Here is a 20,669-nt window from a genome sequence, read left to right as displayed (position 1 = left end):
TTCAGTGGTACAAGGAAAACCGATCGATAGGCTCACGAGCCACGACCAGGAATGGAGGTGAGGACGGGGCCGAGCAGAGCGGAACCTGACAATTTATCCCACGCGTTCATGACGCGTGCGGCATGCTTACGTCTCACAGCGCTGTTCTGGGACGTGAACGTCTCCTCCTAGCTATATGCACCGGCGCTCCGGCAGGCGCAGCTGGCGCGGCACCGACGCGTTCCTGGTGCCTGCGGACTCGTCGTGTTTTCGTACGTGGAGTAGGTGCACCTCATCGACACGGTCATTGTTCCGCCAGTTGCTTGGCACGCTGGTCGATCGGAGGTTATCGACGCGTCCGTCTGGACGACAGACCGAAGCTAATGCTCACCCCGCCATATATTAGCTCGCCCACGCTCTGTTGGCCGTTGTTTGGAGTAACACCAAGTTTTGGCTTGTTCAATCTATGATATCGGCTCGCTCAGCCCTTTTAAGATATATTTGGTTCATAGAATGGACATAAACATCAGTTTTTAGGATGTTTGGTTACATGGATAAGATAGATATGGTGATCAGTAATAGAAATATTCTCTAAAATGCTAGATGAGGAGATTCGGGCGAAAAGAGCTAGACCGAGCCATCTAAGTTCTCATCCGGGTGAAAAGAGGTGGACCGGGCCATCCAAGTTATACTGGACCGTGCTCCATAGTGCTTTTGTCTGTTACGTGTGTTTATGTTTTTCATTTAACTCTTGATTTTATCTTAAGGTATAAAAGTAATTTAAAAATTCTAAATATTTTTATAAACAAACTAGGGCTCACTAGTAACCCGTTTTAATTTATTTGATCCAAAAATCCTAAGCTAATATTTAATTAAAATTCTCCAAATAAGATATTTTATAACTTCTACAATTTTTAATGCCTCAAATAAATTTCCAAAAATCTGGAAAAATTCATTAATATTCTTCTCATGTGATGTAATAATTTATAAAAATATTTAAAACCTTAATTTATTTTGTGAAAAAGTGAGTTCCTATGTAATGCTCTATTATATGCATTTTTATCATTTCATATGATATTCTCTTTTTAATTCAATTTGAATTCAAATAAATTCAAACATGTATAACTTTATCTAAATGCTGCATAATCAAAGGGTAAGTTCACTAAAAAATTATCATAATCAACTCAGCTCATACAATCCATCCAATTAAACAGAAAAATGGTTTATCATATCCACTCTAATCCTACCAACTAAAACAGAAAATTGGCTCATCTTATCCATACAAACCAAATAAAAAATTAAATCATTCTATCCTGAAAAGAAAAATAGAGATGACACTATCCTATCCAGTCTCGCCCTCCAACCAAACACATCTGCCAAGTATTTGGTATGCCAACACTTGGGCGAACTATGAGCGCTAAAAACATCTGCCAAGTATTTGGTATGCCAACCACTTAGCAGGGCAGGACTGAGCAGAATCCAAACGCACCCTACTTACCACACACTTCAGGCGCACCCCACGGCCCAAAAAAGGGAAATTTTCACGAGGATATGTGGACGCATGGCTTATCAAGACCGTTTATTTACGTAGAGAATTATATTGAATGGGCAAGTGAAAAAAATACCAGCCAGATGTCCGCCTTCTCGTATTCCCCCTCCAACGGTTATCACCAAGACCTATAGGGTAGATAAGAGAATCAACATATGAATGAGTATCAGGTGGGAGAGATAGATGACAGAGATAGACCGTACATGTGCAACCCTGCGGAGGTGCATTCGGCCCATGGTGCAACACTAGGCTTACCGTTTGCCAAGCGTGTACTGCCTGTGGCCCATGATGGTGCGGCCAAGCGAGGCGCTTGGCTGGGTGGCAAGTTGGCTTCAGCTTGGCTGGGCCGCATGCGAGGAGGGCCTCCCCCCCTCTCTCTATATATAGGGTAGATATTCTTGAAAATAATAAAGTATATATACTTATATATACTTTATTATTTTCAAGAATACATGCCCATTTCAAAAAATGACAGGTATAGGCTACCGCTGCTCGGGATGCGGTTTTGTGGACCCACCACGAAAGTCGACTGCATTGATGGCCACTCTTAGAGAGAACTCGTATTGACCTAGGGCCCAGGTGGTGCGACCAGGTCCATCCTCGACCACGTGGCGAACCACTCAAACTACCACATCCACGAGAGAGCTTAGGGGCTACTGTCGGTGTATAGAATAGGGGTTCCCTGTTCTGAGGGTCCACACCAGTCAATACCAGTTGACAGAAGATTCTTTTCGGTCCAGGGTCCCATCACGCGACCAGTCTGCATCTTCGCGACCAGAATCCTTACCACATAAGAGATTCTTGTGACCAGCCTTCGCTGGTCGCGGGACATGTACACATCTAACCCGTCTATTCTCATTAAATATATTCCAATCAAGTGTGTTCCTTCCTGAAGGGTTGCGGGTAGGCTACGCTAGCACAAAATAAATTTTCTCTACCGCATTCAACCAGGAAGCCATGCGAGTAGGGGATCATGAATCGTTACCACTTGACGAGCAGTGCAGCGGAAGAAGAGTTGGAGCAGACCAATCCAACGTCGTGCGCGTCAAGTAGTCGATCGTCAACCTCGTCCCGAGCACGTCCCGAGCACCTTCCGAGTACTCGCGGGTACGTCCCGAGTACTCCCGAGCAGATCAGCACCGCAATAGTAGCAGCGCCTCCACGGTATCCACACGTACAAGGATGGAATCGCCGTGCGCCGGTGTGCTAGCACCGCGCGCCCGGCTAGGGTTTCGAAGGGAGTTCGGGAATAGGAGGCGGCTAGGGTTTCTGAAAAACTCAATGCGCCTTGGCCCCTGCCTATTCTTATATAGAGCACGCTAATGGGCCTTTAATCAACATTAAAGCCCATTATGACTCTAAACCCTAATGGTCCTTTAATCAATATTAAAGCCCATTAGCAGATCCAATCCGCAAACTCAATCGCCTCTAGGGCATATCACCAACAATCTCCCACTTGCACTAGAGTCAGTACAAGTTTTATATTCCATCCCCTTAAGTGTGTGACCCGTTAGGTTCATGTGTAAACGGCCGCTATCCGGAAACCCTTTTCCGAATTGCAAGTCAATAGCGGTACCTAGCAGGACATATTGACTCCCGAATGCACACAAAGATCATATCGGCTGAACCTTGATATACTCATGCACCAATCCCTTTACCACACGATACCAGTCAAGCTCAAGGCGAGATTCGTGCCACCCTTGTGATAGCTCGACCATTCACTCGATCAAGTAGTGGATTCACCATGATTAACTCTTTAATCACATTGGCATGGCCATGCACTTTCCAATCCAACTACCTCGAGGGGCCCAGAGATATCTCTCCCGTTATTTAGGAGGGGTAAATTCCATCTTGATCACTCACATCCCACGACATGTTTCATAACATACCCGAAAGCAACCTTTATAACTACCCAGTTACGGAATAGCGTTTGGAAGCTCCTAAGTGTGTTACTACACATTCTGGAATCAATGATGATCTCAGGTCAAAGGATTCTGTAGGTACACCATTTGAGATAACAACTGATGGCACATTAAAAATAACAATCCCAGCAGTATCTCAGGGTGGGTCTATCCAACATCATGTTCTCTAACATGTGTCCACATTACTGATTTGATATCTCCATATCTATGATCCGTGAAACATGATCATCATTCAGTCAAATGTGCTAATCTATAAATCATTATTGTCCCACATAATGATATGAGATTAGGGACTATTTAGAATAACATCATAAAAACAAAGAGTTTCACAAACAAGTCACATACTTGCTGATCAATGTAAATGATAATTATTCATGGAACCAGATAACAATTATCCAAAAGTACATTAGCATAGACAGAACACATTCTCTCACATGCACTAGAGTCTATCCCGCAAGTATCTAATACCCATAGAGCTCAAGTGTGCCTCATGCTTGGGCTGTGAGAGAGGCTTCGTCAACGGATCAGCAATATTCGAATCCGTGTGCACCTTGCATATTTTTACATCACCTCTATCAATAATCTCTCGAATGAGGTGATAGCGCCGAAGTATGTGCTTGGACTTCTGGTGCGACCTAGGCTCCTTGGCTTGTGCAATGGCACCACTATTGTCACAATAGAGGTCCATTGGACTGGACGCACTAGGGACCACACCCAACTCAGAAACAAATTTTCTGATCCAAACAGCCTCTTTTGCAGCTTCCGAAGCTGCGATATACTCGGCCTCCGTCGTGGAATCAGCAACCGTTTCTTGCTTGGAACTCTTCCAACTCACCGCACCTCCATTAAGGCAAAACACAAAACCAGACTGCGATCTCGAGTCGTCCTTGTCGGTTTGGAAGCTAGCATCGGTGTAACCATTTACAACGAGCTCCTCCTCACCTCCATATACTAGGAACATATCCTTAGTTCTTCTCATGTACTTGAGGATACTCTTTACTATAGCCCAGTGACATTCACCTGGGTTCGATTGATATCTGCTCGTAACACTTAGAGCATAGGAGACATCTGGGCGTGTACAAAACATAGCATACATGATGGACCCGATAGCAGAAGCATACGGGATCGCACTCATCCTCTCGAGCTCATCAGATGTCTTAGGACATTGATTCTTGCTGAGAGTGATGCCATGTGACATTGGCAAGAAACCTTTCTTGGAATCCTGCATATTGAACCGATTCAATACCTTGTCAATGTACGTGCTCTGGCTTAATCCGATTAGTCTTTTCGACCTATCTCTATATATCTTTATGCCCAATATGTATGCTGCCTCTCTTAAATCTTTCATTGAAAAACTCTTTTGCAATGAAGATTTGACAGCATCGAGCATTGGAATATTATTTCCGATCAATAATATGTCATCCACATATAAGACCAGAAACACAAGTGCGCTCCCACTAGTCCTTTTGTAAACACAAGGCTCTTCTTCATTCTTGATGAAACCAAACCCTTTGATCACTTCATCAAAACGAAGATTCCAACTCCGAGAAGCTTGCTTTAGTCCATAGATGGACTTTTGCAGCTTGCAAATCTTCCCAGCATTTTTCGGATTGACAAAACCTTCAGGCTGTGTCATGTACACATCCTCACTTAGGTTTCCATTAAGGAAAGCCGTTTTGACATCCATTTGCCATATCTCGTAGTCGAAATATGCAGCAATTGCTAGGAGAATCCGAATAGACTTTAGCATTGCGACGGGCGAAAACGTTTCATCATAATCAACACCTTGAATTTGCCTGAAACCTTTTGCCACCAATCGTGCCTTATAGATGTGAACATTTCCATCAACGTCTATCTTTTTCTTAAAAACCCATTTACACTCGATAGTTTTCACACCATCAGGTGGATCGACCAAGTTCCAAACTTGGTTTTCTCGCATGGATTCTAACTCGGATCTCATGGCTCGAAGCCATTTTTCGGAGTCTGGTCCCACCATTGCTTCCGAGTAAGTCTTAGGTTCATCATTGTCCAACAATAATATGTCGCGCTGCCCCGTGGTTAGGAACATAAACCGCTCGGGTGCACGACTGAACCTTTCCGACCGACGTGGGGCTGGTGTCTCGACAACAGGTTCTGCAACATCTTGCATACCGAGTTGTGGTTCAATATGAGTTGAAACACTTTCAAGTGGTTCCCGAATTTCTTCGAGTTGCACCGTACTCCCACTAACTCTCTTCGCGAGAAACTCTTTCTCAAGAAAGACACCATTCCGGGCGACAAACACTTTGCCTTCTTCCCGGTTATAGAAATAATATCCTTTGGTTTCCCTAGGATACCCCACAAAGAAGCATTTATCAGATTTGGGAGTGAGCTTATCAGACGACAAACGTTTTACATAAGCCTCACAACCCCATATCTTAAGGAAAGACAATCCGGGACGCTTCCCGGTCCATATCTCATATGATGTCCTCTCTACAGCCTTAGATGGAACCCTGTTTAACGTGAAAGCAGCAGTTTCTAGAGCGTATCCCCAGAAGGACAATGGAAGATCAGATTGGCTCATCATCGACCGGACCATGTCTAACAAGGTCCGGTTCCTCCGCTCGGACACCCCGTTCCATTGTGGCGTACCCGGTGGAGTCAATTGTGGAACGATTCCACATTGCCTTAGATGATCACCAAATTCATAGCTCAAATATTCGCCTCCACGATCTGATCGCAGAAATTTAATTGTCTTGCCTATATGATTTTGTACTTCATTCTGGAACTCCTTGAACTTTTCAAAGGATTCAGACTTGTGCCTCATTAGGTAGATGTAAACATATCTACTAAAGTCATCGGTGAAAGTAATGAAATACTGAAAACCACATCTAGCTGTAGAACTCATCGGTCCACATACATCTGTATGTACTAGGGCCAATAATTCATTTGTCCTCTCACTTTGACCAGTGAAAGGCGTCTTAGTCATCTTGCCAAGTAAACAAGACTCGCATGTATCAAATGATTCGAAATCAAATGAATGTAGAAGACCATCTTTATGGAGCTTCTGCATACGCTTCTCATTTATATGACCTAATCGACAATGCCAAACAAAAGTGGGATTCAAATCATTAAGCCGAGGCTTCTTTGTATCAATGTTATAGATAGTTATATCCTCAAGATCCAATATATATAATCCATTTACTAATGGATAATTACCATAGAGCATACCATTCAAAAATATCGAACAACACTTGTTCTTTATTATGAATTCATAACCGTCTTCTTCCAAACATGAAGAAGAGATAATGTTTTTGCCCAAGGCAGGAATATAATAACAATTATTTAATTCCAAAATTAATCCTGAGGGTAGCGATAAGGAGTAAACGCCAACGGCCAACGCAGCAACTTTTGCACCATTGCCGACGCGAGCATCCAGTTCGCCTCTTGCACACTTCCTAGTCCTTTTCAGTCCCTGCAACGATTTGCAAGTATGAATCATTGATCCGGTATCAAATACCCATGAATCATCAGGACGAGTAGCAAGATTAATTTCAATAACATTTATACCTGAAGATGAAGTCTTACTTCCCTTCTTCTTTTTGAGTTCTTCCAAGTACAATTTGCAGTTCCTCCGCCAATGACCAGTCTTATGGCAGTGGTGGCAAGTGTCAGAAGCGGCAGGGCTAGCCTTGGGCTTTCCAACAGGTTTAGGCTTAGAACTCGAGATCTCATCCGAAGTTTTAGCCTTGTCCTTGCGCTTTCTCTTCTTGCTATCCTTTTGAACCATCATCACATGACTAGAGCTCTTCTTAATGCTTTCCTCAGCAGTTTTTAGCATCCCATGCAATTCAGCCATGCTTTTCTCCATGCTGTTCATATGAAAGTTCAAAATGAACGGCTCGAAGCTCGCAAGGAGCGACTGGAGAATTACATCCGTAGCCAACTCAGGGCTAAGGGGAAAACCAAGTTTTTCCAGGCTTTCAATGTAACCAATCATTTTGATCACATGAGGACTGACTGGACTGCCTTCTGTTAACCTGCACGCAAACAAGGACTTTGAGGTGTTGTACCTCTCGGCCCGAGCTTGGTTCTCAAACATGCCTCGGAGTCCCACAATCATATCATGGGCATCCCTGTTCTCATATTGCTTCTGAAGCTCAGAGGACATACAGGCAAGCATGAGGCAGCTAACATCCAGTGAATCGTTGGTGTACTTCTCATAAGCCCTCCGATCCGCGGCAGGAGCATTATCAGCTGGTTCATCAGGATAGGGGACCTCTAGAACATATTCCTTTTTCTCTTGTTTGAGAACAATTCTCAGATTTCTATACCAATCAATAAAGTTTGTTCCAGAAAGCTTCTCTTTTTCAAGAATCGATCGCAAATTAAAACTGGAAGTGTTACTAGCGGCTGGTGCCATAATCTACAACAGAAAATGCAGGTTCAGCACTATGCCTATGTGAATCTTCTATTAAACAATTTAACAAAAGATACTCCACTATATGTGTTTTCCCTCTAACAACATATAGAGGATCAAGATCCATATTCAACTAAGTTCTAGTGAGCTTTGGCATCACTGCTAGAAACTTAGTGATATAGGTAAGCAACGCCTTGCTAATCACATCCCTATGTGACTCTTGTTTGCTGGGTGGCATCGAATGCCCCGGCGCCCAACACCATGCCCCAAAGCCCAAAACTATTTTGATAGCTTTATCAAGTAAACCAATACTATGCGTGTGGATGTCCGACATCCACTCTAACTGGTTAAGATAAATGATGGCACCCTGCTTTGGCAGACCTACCACACAATGATCAAAACCTTTGTAGGTGCAGCTATTGGAAGGGCATCAATTACTCTTGATTTTTCTGAGGGAAACTACTCTATCATGAAAATCATATCCACCACATATAAAACATGAAAGAATAGTATGACAGGAACATAAAAATATCACAGGCAATCATATTAACTGTGACATAGTATGGCCCCTTCACATGGTGATCTTCATCGCCACGGTTCCTGTCCTCCGGGTCATCATGCTTCAAATCTCCATGATCTTGTTCTAGTCTATTACACCTAATAGCACTAGATAAATTACATGAGAAGAAGCATCACAAGTCGACACGCAGGCCGTTATACAATAACATGACAGCTTTGGGCTGCAATTAACCATGACACGCAGGCCATGAAAAATTACACACATGCATCACATATCACAAGGCCATACCAGTCACAACATTCTCTGCAAAAACGAGTTAAGCGTAGAATCGAATTCTAATGTCGTGATGGGATCATGTTATTACAACAATCTATGAAATCGCTATGAAAATCTCATTGGATCGATCGTATCGAACCAATTCCGAGTCATTCATAATATCTCAATTTCCATTAGATCAATCCCATTGATCATCGCGTGAGGTTTTTCCAGAAACGATGACAGCACACATGACCTCGATCTGTTGTTCTCCCGACCATGTCGCGATGCATGCAGTTAGCCCCGATGGTGATTCCAGCCGGTAGGGGCAAGTCGCACGCAAAAACAGGTGGGAGATCGAGCTAATCTTTTTGGCTATGTGGTTTCATCGACTGGCATCTCATCCGATCTCTAATTCACCTAACCAACCGTGCATTGATCAATCCATCATATGAACTGATCAAAAACAATAGATCTAATCTATTTCTATCACATATCTTCTATATGTGACTGATCCAGATCGAAAACTACGCAGGATGGCTCTGATACCACTGAAGGGTTGCGGGTAGGCTACGCTAGCACAAAATAAATTTTCTCTACCGCATTCAACCAGGAAGCCATGCGAGTAGGGGATCATGAATCGTTACCACTTGACGAGCAGTGCAGCGGAAGAAGAGTTGGAGCAGACCAATCCAACGTCGTGCGCGTCAAGTAGTCGATCGTCAACCTCGTCCCGAGCACGTCCCGAGCACCTTCCGAGTACTCGCGGGTACGTCCCGAGTACTCCCGAGCAGATCAGCACCGCAATAGTAGCAGCGCCTCCACGGTATCCACACGTACAAGGATGGAATCGCCGTGCGCCGGTGTGCTAGCACCGCGCGCCCGGCTAGGGTTTCGAAGGGAGTTCGGGAATAGGAGGCGGCTAGGGTTTCTGAAAAACTCAATGCGCCTTGGCCCCTGCCTATTCTTATATAGAGCACGCTAATGGGCCTTTAATCAACATTAAAGCCCATTATGACTCTAAACCCTAATGGTCCTTTAATCAATATTAAAGCCCATTAGCAGATCCAATCCGCAAACTCAATCGCCTCTAGGGCATATCACCAACACTTCCCTAGGCACTCCTCCCAAGCGAGCAGGTCATGGCTAGCACAGTAGTGTCATACAGCATCCCGCAGCATTAAACGTTACTGGACAGGCTCGCAGGCGTGTCAGACTACTCCACATACGTGCGTGCGAGACCAGTGATGGGACGAGGCGCACCGGCTAACCAGGGTGACGTAGGTGTGGAGGTGTCCAGTGGATGTGATGAGCTCAACTGCTTTATTAGAACAAAATGGGGTATGTGTGCCGCCCATTTTAAATAGGCTAGGGGTGAGAGGTTTAGCTAAGATATAGGTCAGCAAAAAAGGACCCACTTGTAAGGTCTCATTCTCTCTGATATATAAAGAGAGTAGGACCCGATTTGTAAAAGGACAGAGAAGGAATGATCAAGAAAACTCATCTATAACTAGTTCACAAACACTGGTAACAAAATACACAGGACATATGACTGTTATCCTTAGTGAGGTCTGAACCTGGATAATCCCTGTGTTATTGAGTTCATCACGAACACACGCACATCGTAAGCATCGTTCACATGCCCATCGACCAGTATACCCCGAAATCATTGTCAAGGATTAACCCTCGATAGTTGGCGCGCCAGGTAGAGGGCGCGTTTCTGCGTTTTGGTAAGTGTTGGAGATTAGATTGGGCTACCCACGACCAAATCCACGACAACCGCTAAGTCCCGTTCTGAGGATCCTAGTCATCGCGATGTGTTCGTCATGGGGTACGACACATATGAGCTCGGTATGCCCTGGGTATGGGACACCGAATCGGAGTTCGAAGGCTTTGAGGCTCAACAGGAAGTTTGCATAGTAGTTCATGCAACAGGGGGCACGGAGGCTCCCGTGTTCTCGGTGCTGACGATGATCCTCAGGCCACGCTCCCAGAGGGGAACCAAACCGGCGCCGGACACGGGGACGCTCTGACACAGCCCCAACCACCACAACATTGTCCGAAGGAATGCCAGGGTTGTTACGCTGCAGGAATGCCAGAGTCTCCCCCTCTCGCGACATGACGCCAAACTACGGTGGCAAGCACCATGTTCGTCAGTAGGATTGGTGATGTTCGTGATCTCCAAGAACCATGGTAGGCCCCATGGCAGGAAAGATCACATCCTCCCTCAGTAACGATGAGCACTCAGAGACCCCCACTACGTCAGGATAGCCAACCCTCTGACCCGCGCGACTCCCTGCACCAACGTGACCTCTACAACATGATTCAGAGTCATTAGCCAGGCAAAATGTGCAAGCAGGTAAGAAGGTACCCTAAAACTAATTGAGTGTGTGGCATTTTGTGCAGGGTCATCTCGAGGACAGGAAAAAGGGTCTTCTGCTCTTCAAGTTTCTAATAGAAAGAATGACCATTTTCAGCAGATACTAGGAACGGGGGCAGCCTTCCAGGATCCTAATAGGTGACCTCTTTTTCTCCTCCTGTACTGACCATTCTTCGACCAGATAAGGAGACATTGCCTTATTTCCAGGATCCCAACAGGTCGCGGGAGCGGTACTGGTCATCGAGCAGTGTGGGTTTTCTGCGACCAGAGACGAACAGTCACAAGACCACACATGTCGATAGGCCATGCACGTTGATTGGAAGAGGGGCTGGAGCGATACCGACCCCACACACCTAAGACACCTTCAAGTACACATTTCAATTAAATTTGCAGGCCACCAACCATTGTTACGGAGTTTGAGTGCCTCTTATCTGGAATACGAGTAGCATCCGCACGGGGGGTAAGACACCCACTAGTGATGATGGACTCACTACTGGTCGTAAACCGGGTGTGGAGGGTTTCCTATGCTCGGACCAGACGAGGGTGACGTACCTCTCCGAAGTGAGAAAACGAAAGCGACGCTCATTTGGTTTTGAAGTTTAGCATAATATACCTCGCAAGGACAACTTCCTAGCCGATGATCTGGTCCATGTAACCTCTTCTTGCACATATGTCCCAGTCTGAGTCTTTGAAAAAAGATTCACACGACTACCCACCGTGGTTTCGGGCCAACGTGAAAGGGATGTTCCGCTTGAAAACGGAGCACCGGAGGCAACATCTTTGGAGGCAACATCTCCTTCGGTGTCGTCAACCTTGAGTGGCCATCAAGTGGCCGCCCTGTTTAATTTGTGTACCGCATGGATGGATCAAATCTTGGACTGCCTTCAGAATCAAGCAACCTCTGACGATGATAGGTCAACAGAAAGGGTCACGTGGCAGGACCATAAATACTTCTGGTTAGGGGGGGCGCCTCTACCGCTAAAGGAGCAACTGCCTTTTACTGAAATACATCACTCAAGAAGGGGGGAGCACAACATTCCCCAACATCCTCGGAGGCACATGTTGTGGCCGCGCTTCATACCGCACTCTGATCGGAAAAGCGTTCCGGTAAGAATTCTATTGGCCTACGGCCCTCCAGGATGCTTTTGAGCCGATGAAATGGTGCGGGTCATGTCAGAACTATAGCTGATATGCTAAACTACCGGCCCAAGCACAGCAAACCGTATCACTCTATTGTTCTTTCACTGTTTGAGGCTTGTTATTGTGGGACCATTCCCTAAAAGCCCCAGGCGGTTTTAAATTCTTGTTCGTGGCAATCGACAAATTCATCAAGTGTAGAGAGGTCGAGCCCGTCAGGAAGATCACTGCTGCAACAACGATTAAGTTCATACGGGGGCTAGTAGTGCGGTTTGGCAGTCCAAATCGCATAATCACGGACAACAGGACTCAGTTCGCCAATAGTGCTTTCCAAGACTACTGCGAAGAGATCAGAACCAAAGTTTGCTATGCGTCGGTAGCACACTCACAGAGCAAAGGAGAGGTCGAAAGGGCCAATGTGATAATACTGAAAGGGATCAAAACCTGGATCTTGACCAATGGGATAATATCCACAGTACTCTGGTTGTTGTGAACGACCCCCAGTAGGGCCACGACAAAAACTCCTTTCTTCTTTATTTTTGGTGAAGAGGCAATGCTTCCCTCCAAGATCACCTTTCAATCGCCCCTTGTGGACAACTACTCATACGATGATCAGGTGGTGCGACGAGAGGATGATACAAACTTGAGCGAAGAGTCCCACGAACATGCTCAAAATTCGGGCAGCCCGATACCAATAAAGCCTCAGGATCTACCACAACTATAAGGCGCGGAAGTAGACACTGGTCATAGGCGATCTCAACCTCAGACGAATCCAGGAATAGGGCAGGTCATGACAAGCTCTTCCCCAAGGGGGAGGGATCCTACAAAGTGGTACAGAGCCAGAGGCTAGCAACCGATTACACAAACTCGCAGAACACGGTTTCTATGTGTAAGGCTGCCTGAAGATGAGCATGTTTTTCTATTTTGCAGGATCTTCCAGACGAGCAAGGAACATGACTTGTAAGTTTTTCTAATTCATAGGCTTAACAACCTGGTTGGCAGTTTTCCGACCGACCAGATGGTCAGGGGCTAGAGCGTACATGTTTGGTTCTACCAGATCGATCATATTGTTGGGGTGGGAGTCAAAATTGCTACTCGCGCAGTATCCAGGGTATGGGCGTCCGAGGGATGACGACCACGAGGCCACGAGTCCTAAATCGGGTTGAGCGTTGCTTAATTGAAAATAGTGATGACTTATGAGCCTAGTTAATTAAAAATGGTGTGATGACTCTTGTTTCTTGGAGCTCTAACCATTGATCTCTCCGAAACTATGATCTGAGACATAACAAAATAGTTGTTAAACATGGGCAAGTACGGTGCTTGATCATAGGATCAAACTATTTGCAGGCAGTTTTGTTGTTTGCATGATACTTGAATATCCCTGTTCATTTGTTTCTGCTAATTAAGTTCATAAAGTCCTGGTGGATCATACCATTGATTCTAAAATTCATGAATCACGATAATGACATATCTTATAAACTTTAATTTATTCAGTTAACATTGTAGGATTAGCACAGAGTTGTAAACATATCTTCCTGCATATTTATGGCATTGTAAGAGCATATACTGTGATGATGTTGTTGAAATAACTTTCCAAACAGCCAGATTCATCTTCTTGTACCATGCTCGATCTGCCGTTATTATCGACCTATGCGCATATTGGCGGTCTACAAAAGTTGGACCGCTTATTCTGTAAGCAGAACACCAGCCTCCGAAGACAAGCTATATTTTATTCTATTTCTATCTATTACTTCATCACCTCCTCCTCTCACAGTAGTTCTATCATATCTTATCTTGGCATCATTCTTTAGCTCCTAGGCCACAGATCCGTTATCAGCTACCTTTTCCTGTAAGGTTCCCTGCCTTTCAGAAAGTGCACATATGCGTTAAGAATCCAATCTTTCAGATGCAATATGCGATTATTCTTCAATTCTTACAACATCACAATCTCATTATTCCATGCTTATTTGTAGAGATTTTAATCATTTTATGAATCAGAGAAATCAATCTCTTGTTCTCTTCAAGAGTGTGAGAAGATTGGGAAAACAGAATGTACCACTCTTCCGAAATCAATATATACCATTCTTCCAAAATAAGACCCCACTAATCCTCCTCTTTGCATGGGCCAGCATGCTTAAGAAACAGGTCAAACCTCTATTGTAAACTATAGCAGTTGGTAGCTTGCTGCCATATAGCACTAGCACCACCATCGTGTGATTTTGGATTTGCTGCATTTGACCATAACTTTTGACTGTCAGTTTTCATCTTTTATATTGTTTTCCTATGCATATTATGGCAGTCATATACTGTAGTGAATCTTGGATTTGTCAGTCAACATAAAACTCCATTTGGATAGACAAATTTGAGGACCATCATGGTTCTCCCCAATTTCTGTGAAAAGTACAAACTGATTAAAATCAAATACCATCATCTGAAGATTGAAACGATGAATTCCAGTGCCATACCTTTGCCTGGTATAGTGGTACATGTATGTGATAATAAAGGGCCAAATAAATAAATATTTGAGTCCAGTTTGGTCTAAGTACTAATTTTGTAAAGCTAGATTCCAAGTGAGCTTCTATAGCTTGACAGAATGACAACAGAAATGCGTATTCCAAGCTATATGAGAATACACAACTTGCATTGTGGCCCCAGCGCCTTAAAACGGCCTGTCTACACCTTAAAACGCTGAGAACTCGAAGTATCATATGGGAGATCCGGTGAATGTGCCTTTAGTTTCGTTCTGGTGTGACTGATGTAAAGCAACAATATTGTTCCGTACTTTCAGGGAAACCGTACTTTCGAGGTCACTCTCATCACTAATTAACCTTTTCCTTTCTCACATATCTCCTATTAAAAGCTTCCATTGTGTTCCCAGTCAATTGTGTGGATGCTTGCCAGTACGCATGCATTGTAGTACTATGTTTTTAGTTGAAACAAATTATGAGGATTGGTATGGAGGAATATACAAGTTTCTCATTAAAAGTGGGAATAGGACAGACAGATGCTTATAATGATTCCGAGAAAGGATTGGTACTTTCTAAATGATAACTTTTGTTGAGGCATCCTTTATTTATGTCGTTTCAGTATAAAGAAATATAAGGATCTGGGAGAACGGCAATGTTTTCTACCTGTATCAATGAATATACACTCAGTAATTATCATGTTAATACAAAATAGGCTTGTTGTATCTTTATTTCCATGTTGCATACTCTGTGCTTTATTTGTTTTCCATTTGAAGTTTGCAAGTGCTGGTTGCCAGGCTACTTTTGACCTTGCATTGCCCAACCCTACAGGAATTACTGGTGTGCATCTTTTCATACTTGGTATAACACTAAGGTCGCAGTAAGTTGAGTCAAAGTTAATGCTAGGAGCATTACAAAATCATTGTTTAGATGCAACTTATGAAAGGATGTTGGTTTGGGTAGAGTTATTTAATTTAATATAATGAAGGTTAAGCTAATAAGGTAACTTTACTGTGACTGTATAAAACTTCAACAACGGTTGATACTCGCCTTCACAGAGTAGTCATGCTAGCATGACAAACTTGTTGAAAACTCTGAGAGGCAAGAGTTGTTTAGACCATTTCAGAAACATGATATGTGCTAGATTCAAAATTTTTGTTATGATGTTGCGTGAAATATAGTGTCACCTTGATTTTCTAGAATGATAAAAGTTTAAAGTTTCATGTTCTCTTAGGGCCTGTTATTGGATATGGATTTGATTTGGTCCATCTAATGTTTTGACCACAGAATACAGTCGAATAATATATTTAGTTTGCATGCATTCTTTCTGTACATTGGAATTTGTAAGCTCTTTCAGGTTTCGTTGAATAATAATATGGACTGGGAAGAGATAAGTAATTCTATCCTTTGTGACCTCATAAAGGCTCTTTTTTCTAAATTTAGGATAGGCCAAATAGGCATATATTTAATGTCTTTTAATTCCTACTAAATTTGGTGGCATCTCCATTGAAGAGTTCTGATCAAGATGCAAAAACAAGAAGTGAAGGTAGTAGTGAAGACTGACCCATCTCATGTGGATTGCACAAGAGAATCAAGGAATATTTGAGGGGGGAAAATGAAGAGGTCTTCGTCTCCCCCAGACCCCAGTAAACATGAGGTGTTAGTTATTCCTCCAGAGTCCAGTCTACTTTTAATACGAGCCAAACTAATGAAACAATCACCACTTGCTCTTTCTTTTGTGAGTTCCTCCTTTACAGGCTTATCATTATGTTGCCTACTGCTAACACGATCCATCCCCCACTATTACTGGGTATCATTCATCTATATTCATCTATATAAATAGCACCGTTGCCCTCACTCTTGTTTCATACAATCACAACCATCAACAGGTGGCGGCCATTGTTAGCCCCTTGGTTCTTTCCTTGCAGTATTTTTTCTTGCTGAGGAAAGAGAAAGGGGGGGGGGGGGGGGAGAATGAGTTCGTCCTGGACATCAAAGCAGAACAAGCTGTTCGAGAGGGCGCTGGCTACATATGACAAGGACACTCCAGACCGCTGGCAGAATGTTGCACGAGCAGTTGGTGGCGGAAAGTCGGCTGACGACGTGAAGAGGCACTATGAGGATCTGCTGGAGGACCTGCGGCACATTGAATCTGCAGGAGGCCGTCAAGGATCCCACTGCAGCAGTTCCGGCGGTAGCAGCAGCAACAGCAACTCTTGGGGCAGTGCCAATGAGGACCAGAGGTAGTTAACTTGCTACCCATTACTCTCTCCATGAATGCTCCATCTACGCATCATGATGTGGTACATTCTGTTATTATGCTGTTAAGCACACTAGTCTTGCGCATATGTGCAAGAAAAGTGTTACTTTTTCTGGAAGCAGTCACTTGAATCTGAAGCTTTTGTTTGTTTGATAATTCCTAACTTTCGACATTCCATCATTCAGTTAGATTATCTTTTCTCCTCTAATCTGCGACATGCCTTTTATGGCTTGCTCCTTCTGCTCCCAATCCACCCCTGCTCACTTTTTTGTAGTGTGTGCCCATTGTTGACTATCACTATATTGTATGTTTTCCAAAAGATTAGCCAAAAGCCCAAAACCATCTTTCTTATGATTTTGCTGGCGTAGATTTGTTTCTTGATGTTTACTTTTGTGATTAGTTTGCAAATTAAACAGCCATGGGAAAGAAAGATTGACTATTTGTAGTAGAACCAATGAGTTCATTAAGGTGAAATGAGAAATAGATTGACTAATATATCAGCTTGTAATGTAATCTTCACTTGTTTGAAAACTCTTTTTGTGCAAGCGAACAACTGGTACCCTTGCAATTGATGTATTTGTGCTGCTGTTCCACTCTGTTTTTAAAGTCGAGTATTCAAATCATGTTTATCTGTGGAACAAACAGGCAGGTTTAGCCACCAACCAAAGTGTCCTTTTCTGGAAGTAACATTCATTCCTCTCCAAATAGAGGAGGTCCCCATGTGTATTACTCATTGCGGAGTGGTAATCCATTGTGCATATTTTCCTAAAGTTTTGAAGTTAGCAGTACAAATCCGCAACTTTTTGGCATAGTGGAGTTTGTTGTGCTGCATGGAAGTGATTACCAGTTTTACCTTCTTCGTCTTTTCACTTTTTGGCAAAGAATGACAGTGTAGCGTTATGGGTTCTTGTTACAGGAGGAGGTACCTCAAACCGCAGTGAATGCGATCTTGGAAGAGGGTTGGCTTCTTCTGAAAGATGTTGCAGTCTAGAGCGTAAAGCAACATTTATCCAGTGAAACCAAACATGATTGGCTCTCTCTGAAAGATGTTAATCTAGTGCTATTTGGTCCGACTCGAGTCCCTAGTATAGTTTTTTACTTATAGTGCTATGGTTGGTTTGGTGTACTCTGCTATCTGATAATTGCATGTCATGTGATGATGAAAATAAATTTGCGGTTCCTTGTGTGTGCTCATTGTCATCTGTTCCAAACTTCCAATTCGACCATGATGCCTATGATGAATTGTGAAGCACAGTACCTTCCAGTTTTTCCCGGTTATTCGCTACTTCTTGAGAGTGACATGGCTTTGGCCAAATTGAGGTCCTAATACTCAACAGTCGTGTGATAAGGAAAAACTGGTCACCCTGTATAAGTGATTAAGCCATAAACTGCGCTGGATGGTCCCTGAGCAGCAGTCACAAAGATCCACAGGATCCGTCGCTAGGGCAAGACAACAATTGCTGGTGCATAACGATAAGAAACATCTCAATCATCATCACTAATGCAAGAGGATGCGGCTTTTTCTTTTTTGAGGCATGCGAAATGTCATGGAAAAAAGGCTTGCATTTGACTTCCCCAGAACGGTTGGTGTGTCATAGCTGATCAGGTTGAGATCGTCGGCAAGTGGCCCAATGAACTACAACGAAAGGTCGCTAGGTGGTCGGCTTAGCGGCTAAGATAGCAAAAGCAATCTATGGCGCGATGATGATTTATGTATCATATCCACATGTACAGTCTCTACGAAACCTGAATATATAGAGCCTATTGGCGTATTCAGCTCACATTCATTGCATCCATGATTGATGAACAGAAACGTATTGTCTTGAACATGAATTTCTTATAAATTTGAGTTAGGCAGCTTTTTCTGTAAAATATGATTCAATGTATGTGAAGTGTTTTCATACCGATGAATAAGTATTTCTTTTGCGAACTTTTCGCATACATGACCCTGTCATCAGTAACGGAGCTTGCACCTAAATTAAGCAGGGGCCGGACATCAAAGAACAACGGATAGAGTGATTATTCTCAAGCTTAGCAAAGTGATGGTATAGACAGTTATACACCTAATGGAGTTTAGAAAACTAAGAGGGGCCATTGCCCATGTTGGCCTGTGAGAAGGTACGTTCCTCTGCTGCCATGCTTTTGTTAATGAAAATTACTAATTTACCGAGATTTATCTTTGACATCAGGGTTGATAGGACGACTAACTTTTTCCCTGAAAAATGTAGAGCCGACTAGACTATGCTCAACTAGTGATGGTTGGATCATGGCAACTTGCATGTTAGACGAGATTAGCTAAGTGTCTGTATGTTGCAACGAAAATATAAATATTGGATATAGTAACATCAATCACAAACTCAATGTATCGAGATGTGGATGCATCATGTGAACACCACCGAACGAATACGTCTAGAGTAATGACATAGTTTGATTTGAGATAGGATCCAAAAAAGAGAAGAAAATTATCCGCTAATTCCCTCTTCATTTCTTCATTTTACTTCATTTCTTCATTTTACTTCATTAGTAAAACGAGTCCATATCTATAGCCGGTAACGAGACCTCGGGGAGGCTGGAGGATGAGGGTGGATAGTAAAAATAGATAAATTATTTAAATTTTAGAGATTTTTATTAGATGGAAGGAGAGTAGAGGTAAGAGGTACGTGTGAAACAACTTGTGTCTTATATAGTAAAGATATGATGTGGACTCCGTGTTTCAATTTGGTAGGGTAACACTTTCAAACATATCTTAGTTGCAAACCCGATTTAAGCTTGGCAAGTTGGCCAAATGGGTCGGCATGAGGCACGACTCGACTGGTGGCGCACGAGGCACGCGTGGCCTAGCTGGGCATGCAGAGGCGCGACCTGTTAATAGGTTAAACAGTTTATGCTTGGCCCGTTTAACACATTTACCAAAAAAAATCAAAAATTCTAACCATTTTTTTTTACCATTTTGGCTCAAAAAAATTGCAAAATTCATCATTTTTCATCTATAAATAGAGTAACATCATGCCCTCCCATTCCACACCATCAACAAACAGTTGCTCTATTATTTTTTTCTCTCATTCTTCTCTCAAAGTTCTTAAGAAATTGAAATAACTTGACAAAATTAGTTTGAATTGTTATAAAAAATCCAAAAAATTTCAATACCGTCATCGTGCTGTTTTGAAAAAATATTGGTGATTTTTGCAGCTATGTTATTTCTTTTTCTTCCATTGTTTGTAATGTTATTGTTTATCTTTTATAACTCTAAATATTTGATTTTTTAGTGACATTCAACATTGATTATAGACAGTGATTATCATGGTTTGTCCATCGATGATTTTCTTGTTCAATGACTCATAGGGACTACGACCCATTTGATAGCAGTGCTATAGATGAAAAAGAACCTGACAGTGAACCTCCAGCTGCTTCACATGCACCAGGACTGCCACCGTCAGGCTCTACAAGTGCACACACATTAGCAAGCACCGGCTCTAAAAGATCAAGAGACACTACTTCCGAAGTTTGACAATATTTCGAAAGGATCTGTAGAGAGGAATACTGGGTAAGTGTCAGGTATGTTAGGTGTTATATTTGCAAAAGTGAATTATCTGTAAAGTCATCAGGTGGAACGGGACACTTGAAGAGGCACGCCGCAACTTACAAACGAAAGAGTAGAATAGCCATGAAGCAGACGGTGTTGTAATACAACCCCAATGACTCTATTTGTCATTAGGGGTATGACTCTACCAATGCTTGAAAAGAGTTATGCCACTTCATTGTAAGAGCGGATCTACCACTCAATATTGGTGAGTCTATTGCAT

General features: G+C 43.1%; 1 protein-coding gene across 1 annotated transcript; it reads left to right on the top strand.

Annotated features, from left to right (window-relative positions):
- Window positions 1–16,495: 16,495 nt before the first annotated feature.
- Window positions 16,496–18,058, top strand: LOC133920407 (protein RADIALIS-like 3). The gene is made up of 2 exons (XM_062365028.1): window positions 16,496–16,849; window positions 17,783–18,058. The coding sequence occupies exons 1-2, from the start codon at window positions 16,581–16,583 to the stop codon at window positions 17,805–17,807; spliced, it is 294 nt and encodes a 97-aa protein (XP_062221012.1). The 5' UTR covers window positions 16,496–16,580; the 3' UTR covers window positions 17,808–18,058.
- Window positions 18,059–20,669: the final 2,611 nt, after the last annotated feature.

Source organism: Phragmites australis, chromosome 6 (assembly GCF_958298935.1).
Source record: "Phragmites australis chromosome 6, lpPhrAust1.1, whole genome shotgun sequence".
In the NCBI taxonomy this organism is placed as follows: domain Eukaryota; kingdom Viridiplantae; phylum Streptophyta; class Magnoliopsida; order Poales; family Poaceae; genus Phragmites; species Phragmites australis.
This window is presented reverse-complemented; position numbering and strand designations above follow the sequence as displayed.

Bases quoted from the DNA above. Each gene is read 5' to 3' on its own strand.
- LOC133920407 (XM_062365028.1), top strand. From the start codon at position 16,581: ATGAGTTCGTCCTGGACATCAAAGCAGAACAAGCTGTTCGAGAGGGCG. The intron at 16,850-17,782 runs GTAGTTAACTTG...TTCTTGTTACAG, and splicing joins AGTGCCAATGAGGACCAGAG to GAGGAGGTACCTCAAACCGC.